The 6,700-nt window shown below is 56.0% G+C and overlaps 1 protein-coding gene across 6 annotated transcripts; it reads right to left on the bottom strand.

Annotated features, from left to right (window-relative positions):
* LOC115641727 (RNA-binding protein 3-like) lies at positions 1-5,934 on the bottom strand. 6 transcript variants are annotated; one of them, XM_030545077.1, is made up of 7 exons: positions 5,832-5,934; positions 4,725-4,846; positions 4,277-4,383; positions 4,076-4,181; positions 3,904-3,985; positions 3,332-3,396; positions 384-459 (listed from the first exon to the last, which is right to left on the bottom strand). In XM_030545077.1, exons 2-6 carry the CDS (start codon positions 4,825-4,827, stop codon positions 3,333-3,335), a joined length of 462 nt encoding a protein of 153 aa, XP_030400937.1. In that variant the 5' UTR covers positions 4,828-4,846; positions 5,832-5,934; the 3' UTR covers positions 384-459; position 3,332. The 6 variants fall into 6 exon arrangements, with proteins under 6 accessions (XP_030400940.1, XP_030400941.1, XP_030400937.1 ...); XM_030545079.1 differs by having other exon boundaries at positions 3,332-3,393; XM_030545076.1 differs by lacking the exon at positions 384-459 and adding an exon at positions 2,251-2,930.
* Between the last annotated feature and the right edge of the window lie 766 nt (positions 5,935-6,700).

The raw sequence follows: 6,700 nt of genomic DNA, 5'->3' as shown, positions 1-6,700 counted from the left end.
CCATGTCCAGCAGTCTTTATTGTTACACTAAAAAGGACTCTGGCCAAGGCAGGATTTGCTTGTTTGTGCTCCCGCCGGCTAACAGGCTCAGCAGGGCCCGACTCTCCCCACAACGGTCATTGGGCCCGTCCAGCTCAGGCGTGCAGGTGCCCTTGTGGCAAACTCCTGTGCGTGCTGACCACCTGGAAGGAGAGATGACTCAGGTTTACGCTTCAGGAGGGTCTGGGCTAAGTTGCTGACTCTGTCCACCCCACTTCCAGCTACTCGCTAGACACCTCCCTCCATCCGCTCCCACCCCAGCCCAATGGGCTATGGGCCCACCCCTGCTTCATAGCCATGGTGGAGTTATGCCCTTTGCCATGGGATGTGGCCAGGATCCATACCTTGGGCCGAACTGTCCGTTCTGGTCTCCGTATCCCTCTGTATCAGGGTAGAGCAGCTGGCACCGTCCTCTTGCACCTGCCAAAGCAAAGCCGTGTTACCAGCCGGTCTCAGCTCACCCAGCACATTACACAAACCAGTTGCTGAACCCGGCGGTCTGCGCAGGTTACTCCAGGGCTGGCCGATGCCGTCCACTGGCCAGCCCTGGAGTGTAAGTCACTACGGAGGCTCCACCCAACCCCACGTTCTGAGAACCCTACCCAAAAGGTGTCTGTCTATTTGGCACCGGCGCATCGCAATTTAACCTGGCAGGTCCAGAGGCACCGGAGTCCCCCCCGCCCCCCTGCTGTACTGGGAACAGCCCCTCCCAGCAGACGAGTCCAAGGGCTGCACAAGGCATGGATTAAAATCTTGGACCAAACGGCAGCGATGGCGAGGGGTAGGCTGGGTGTTTGGTACAGGCCAAACTGCCTCCCCCCCACTCCCACAGCAGTAGGGGTCAGGCCCATCTCAGACAGGCCCTCCAAAAAGAGTCAGTCAAAAAAAAAAAAAAGCCAGCGTTAGCCCTAGGGAACGAGCTGTGGAGGAGAGAAGATGCGGACACGAGCAAAAGAGTTACCTCGAATTACAGGACTATATCCACATATGAACTAGGCAAGAGAGCAGCTTTCGTCTCACACGGATCGCACTGAAGGAGTCACAACACACTTCGGGGTCTCGAAGGACACTGGTTTCCATACGCTAGCAGAGAATGCTCACAGCGGGTAAGATCAGGACACGGCTAGCTACAACAGGCCCACCTACCCCTCTGACACCAGCTGGCCCTCTCTGACCCTAGCTCTGTGCTAACTGGGCTGCTGGGTCCAAAGAGCAGCGCCTCTTGACTGCTCAGCCGACAGATCCAAGCATTAAAAGGAGACCGGAGGGATGAGGCACCCCCAAGGTGGGGGGCACACTAACGGGATGATTTGACACACCATCCTGCTGCTGTGGGCTGGGAGGACAGCTCCCACGTTCATCAACTATGGATGAGGCTGCTGGATTTAATCTTGGCCACGCACTCCAGGTTGGCTTCCCACACACCCTGGGAAGGGTGAGCAAATACACCCTCCCAGCCAGTGTCACAGCACAGAGCGAGGGGCGGCCGTACCCCTGTGGCATGTGCGCCAGCTCCAGGAGATTCAGTGGTTTAAGTTACTGTCCCTTTTCCAGCTTCACTTGGGCACTAATGGAAGATGTGATGTGCCGGCTGAAGTTGAAACGACTTCAGTTAGGGATTCGTGCTGTTTAGGAACTGAGCAGCCTAGACAATCCAAGATCCTCCGGCATCACTGGCCAGCCAGCTGCGTCGTGTTTTGGTTTCTAAGGAAACCAATGATGGCTTTCCCAAAAAATCACCTCCACCACCAAATCCAATTGCAAGAGCTTCTGGCTTAGGCTCAAGCACTGTCACTTTGCAGCTCATAGTGACAATGTCTGGATTGCAAGACACTGGACGGAGTACCCAAGGAGTCATGGAAACCGGTGCTGGTTTCAAGGCTAACTTTTGGAGCCAGATTCAAGAATCCTTGCCGGTTTAGCTGGGCATTTGTCCTTTATGCGGCTGCAAAGCTTCAGAAGCAGAATTAGACTGCAAACCCCTTTTGATATTTTAGGCTGCTCAACAAGGCAGACAGAGGGGATAACGGGGTTTAATGTTTGTGCTACGCTGACAGGAGATCAGGGCCAGGCTGCCTTCTAGTTCCACGTACAGCGACATTTAGGTCAGCGTAGATGGGATCAGAAACAGTCTCCTCTGCCCTAACCTCACTCCCAACTCTGTCTGTCTTGTGCAGTGCAACGAAACGTCAAAATGTCGAGAGCAAAGAGTTCGTTTCAGAACGGTCTTTTAATAGGCTTCGTAAAGCCAGAGAACTGAATACAGGAATTCCTTCACCACTTCAAATACAATACCAATGGAATTATGCGCATTTCTTCCAGTAAAAACGGGACAATATAAACAAACATTTCCAAGAACCGCTCGTGGAAAGTTGTTGCAAGTCTTAGTTCTGGGGGCTGTTACATTGTACAGTGAAAATACCTTTTTTTCTGCAGATCAAACTTATGAGTCACTTGTGTCTTTAGATATACCAAAGGCTGTTAGGCCTTTCACCCCTCCCTTGCTATACACTAAAGGAACAGAACTCCAAGATATCATTGCACTTGTCTTAGAAACTCCAGCTTGCGGGAACAATACATTAAAGTGAGTTTCAGGGCCCTGTCTTTGCAATTTAAAAGAAACCTCAGGTTGACGACAAATCAAGAGAAAAATAAACCAGATTTCAAAAATGCTTAAAAAAACCTCAAAAATAAACAGAGCTTTCTTGAGGAAAGTCTCAATGGGCCATCTCGTAGCAGAAGCTGTCAGGCTGCGTGTGACAAGACTACAAAAGGGAAGATACAGGTAGATAGAACTAAACAATAAGATTCAGCGAAGCTCCAAAACTCTTTATAAATACGGCCATTGGAAGGACGATCTTGAGTCAGGAAGGGTTTTTACTCGTTGCGAGCTGAGGACAAGAAGTAGGTACAATCGTAAAGGCACTGTAGCATACGGACATGTTTGTAGCATTTCACCAACTCCTAGCCTTTTTTTGGGTTCAGCGAGGCTAGGAATCTCCAGGACTCCCCCTCCCCCAGTTAGCTAGTCACTGGACGCTCGATGGTCGTCATTGGTGTTAAATGGAATTCTAAGCCTCCACATGCATTTAACGTTAGCTATCGACCAGGGTCACGGAACCAAGGCCCGACAATAAGACTCAGACAGGCTTGTTAAGGCGGATAAAGAGTCGTCCCAGATAATAAGGCTCGAGTACGGCCACTGCTCAGCACAAGACGGTGCGTTGCAAATGTTTAAGTACACCTGCTAAGCAAGAGAAGTGCTGTATTTCGTTCTCTGAGCTTCACCTACCTTAGTTGTCATAGTTGTCTCTGTAAGAGCCTCCAGAGTAGCGGTCGTTATATCCTCCCTGACTTCTGAAAGCAAAGCACAACTGTTTTACACTGGCTCCAGATGCCCTCAATTCATGAGGCAATGGGAACACTGATCTAATCTGACCCATAAGACAGGCCAGCCAAGATTAGTTTAATCAAGAACCTAAGTGCTTTAAAAAAAGACCCAATTTTGAGTTCTATGTAGCAGTGATGGCAAATCCCCCAAAGCCCACTCAGTCCCAGCAGGTAACATACCTCACTTACAAACCATGTCTTATTTCTAGACTTTGTCTAGCTTCAACTTCCAGTGCTTGGATCATGTTAGACCTCTTCAGTTCAGCAGAGAGCACTCAATGTCAAAGTGCTGAGCCCTATGTAGGTACTTACAGACTTCAATCAAGTCACCCTTTAACATTCGCTCTGTTAAGCTGCACAGATAGAGCTCCTGGAGCCTTACTAAGCGAGTTTGCTAATCATTCTGGTGGCTCTGCCTGGGCCCCCTCTAATTCACCATCAGCAGGGTACCAGCCACCTCTCTGCATGAGTTACCTGCCGCCGTAGTCCCGGGATCCGCCATAGCCTCCACTTCGGTTGTCATAGCGGCCACCACCGTAGCTTCTGTCTCCGCCTCCTGCAGCACAAAGGACAGAAAGACATGAGTGCTCTTCCTCTGAAGGGCTGGCTGGCTTTCAGCTCAGAACAGGAGGGCTGCTAGACTCACCTCTGGAGTAGCCGCGGCCTCGGCCTCTGCCTCCGAATGAGCCACCTCTGGATCCACGGGAAGATTTCCCAGCATGGTCAACTCTGATCTGACGCCCATCCACGGACTGCAGTGGAACAAGACATGTTTGGGAAAGGAGCAGCTAGGCACACAGGGGAGCAGGTTAGGCAGCAGTCCCCGTCACTTTGGAAAGAGACTCACCTCTCCATTCATTGCCCTCATGGCATCCGATGCATGTTCCGGGTTGGCAAAGGTGATGAAGCCAAAGCCTCTGGACCTCTGGGTCTCTTTGTCTTTAATTACAACCACTGGAAGGAGAAGAAACAACTAACTTTTGGTCCTTACCCTTTGAGCCTACGCAACAGGAACTGCCCTGTGTCTACAGATCATCCTTATGTAGTGCAGACATTATGTAACCTTGCTGGTCCCAGAGATACAGCAGTGTGCTCAGGTGTTGGGTATCTGAACCTGTCATGTGGCATCAGCAGATGACCTCTTACACCAAGATCTGTACAACTCTTACTAGGGCAGCTGGTATTAAGGCTTAGAGCAAGACAGCTCTTCTCCCTCTCCCTCCCAAGTGCTCCAGCCAAACCACTTCTCCTCACAGCGGTAGGGACCAGGTGCATGGGCATAACCGGATCCTTACCCTCAGAGATGGGGCCGAAAGAGCTGAAATGCTGCTCCAGGCCTTGCTCGTCAGTCTCGAAATTCAGACCCCCAACAAAGAGTTTTCCTTCTTCAGAAGACATGGTGAGGAGGAGGAGGAGTCTGGGGAGGGAGATGCAAAGTGGTTAGAAGGACCCAGAACAGCTGCAGTCCCCACACGGAAGGGGGAAGGAAGAGAAACACTGCAGCAGGGCAGGAACTCTCCCCAGTGTCAGCCTCAGCCCTTCCTGCCTTGGTAAAGAGCCTAAGAGCTCTCTCCCCCTCCCCCTGAGAGCAACTGGACAGCACTGCTCTTCCTAGAGTCCCTTCCCCCGGGGGCCTGATAGCCTCAGCTTGTCCCTAAGCCTCCGAGCCCTATCCCTGTCTGCTCCCGCCCTCCAGGGAGAAGGGATTCCAGGATCCGATTGTACAAGCTCTCTGGCAGAGGGAATGTCACCCCCTGCTCCAGGATGATCTGCCAACCTGCACGCTACAGCTGCTAACCTAGCGAGAGCTGGGCTCGGAGGCTGACCCCACGGAACAGGGCCTCGGGCAGGGCATGCGTCTCAGCTGTGTCTCCAGGCCTCCTCCTCCACAGATCCAGCCCAAGGACCCCCCTGCTCCCGCCAAGCCAATGGAGCATCTCGCATAAACCCCGCCCCCACCCCGGTGAAGGGCGCCTGGCCCCAGCCTCCCTCCCCCGAGGGCCGCCATCTTGTGTCCCGCGCAGAAGAGATGGCGGCGGCGGTCACGTGGCCGCAGTGGCGAGGCCACCCCCGCCCCCCCACCCAGCGCGGGAACGACCCGAGCGACACGAGGAAGCAGGCGCCTCCCGCGCGTGCGCGCCCGGCGCGTTCCACCCTCCCGCCCCCACAGAACACCCCGATAGTTGAGACTTCCCGCGCGCATGCGCACGCCTCGGCCCCTCCCCCCCAATCCGAAGAGAACCCCCAGGCCACCGTTTCACTCGAGCTCCGCCAGCCGCGCACGCGCATTTTAGGGCTGCCGCTGCGGCCTCAGCGAGCCCCCGATTCCCCTCCGTGAGGGCCGCCGAGCGACGCAAGGCCTCGCAGACGCCCCTCAAGCTGCGCGAGCCCGCCACACTCACCGAGCGGACCTGTCCCGGGCTGGAGCTGCTGAGAAGGCGGCCGAGGCGGCGCCCGGCCGAGTCTTATATAGAGGCCCCGCCCACCGGCCTCAGGTCACGTGACGCGCACCCGGCGCTCCCATTGGACCGGGTGCCGAAGAGCGCGCGCGCGGGAGGGAGGGGCCAGCCGAACGGCGCCCATCCGGGACCTTGGCACGCAGCAGCCATCCGGGTCCTGCCCAACCGCCATCCCGCCCCGCCTGTTCCCGCCAAGCCGGGCTCAGGGAAAAACCCGGGACCTGCGCACGGCTCAGCCCGCCCGTCCCCTCCACTGGCGCACATCCGGGTCCATCGCTGAGCCCCGCCCCCTGCTCGACAGCTCCGCCCGCCGAGCCGCATCCGGCTCCTTATATAGCCCCGCCCCGGAACATCCGGGTCCCTTCGCTGCCTGAGCCCCGCCCCCTCCTTGAGAACGGCCCTGAGCGCCACCCCCCGGGCGACATCCGGGTCCTGCCCACCCCGCGCGCCGTGGTTACCATAGCAACGCGGCCTGGTCCCGTCCTGTCCCCGCCATGCCCCCGCGGCCTTCCCGTCACCGTGCTGCCGAGAGACCCGGCCCCGCCAGAGACCCCCCCGCCCATTAGAACCCGGCTCCGAGACCCCCCCCTAATAACCCGGCTCCGAGACCCCCCCCTAATAACCCGGCCCTGAGACCCCCCCTCCCGTTAGAACCCGGCTCCGAGACCCCCCCCAAAGACCCGGCTCTGAGACCTTCCCTAATAACCCGGGCCCGAGACCTCCCTAATAACCCGCCCCAAGACTGCCCCGCCCATTAGAACCCGGCTCCGAGACCCCCCCCATAACCCGTCCCCGAGACCCCCCCTCCCATT

Source organism: Gopherus evgoodei, unplaced genomic scaffold (assembly GCF_007399415.2).
Source record: "Gopherus evgoodei ecotype Sinaloan lineage unplaced genomic scaffold, rGopEvg1_v1.p scaffold_35_arrow_ctg1, whole genome shotgun sequence".
NCBI lineage: Eukaryota > Metazoa > Chordata > Testudines > Testudinidae > Gopherus > Gopherus evgoodei.
This window is presented reverse-complemented; position numbering and strand designations above follow the sequence as displayed.

What these genes read in the sequence shown, in the direction of transcription:
- LOC115641727 (XM_030545077.1), bottom strand. Translation starts at nt 4,827, where the DNA reads ATGTCTTCTGAAGAAGGAAAACTCTTTGTTGGGGGTCTGAATTTCGAG. An exon ending in TTTCGGCCCCATCTCTGAGG is followed by an intron (nt 4,384 to 4,724) that starts GTAAGGATCCGG and finishes TTCTCCTTCCAG; the next exon opens with TGGTTGTAATTAAAGACAAA. An exon ending in TGAGGGCAATGAATGGAGAG is followed by an intron (nt 4,182 to 4,276) that starts GTGAGTCTCTTT and finishes GTTCCACTGCAG; the next exon opens with TCCGTGGATGGGCGTCAGAT.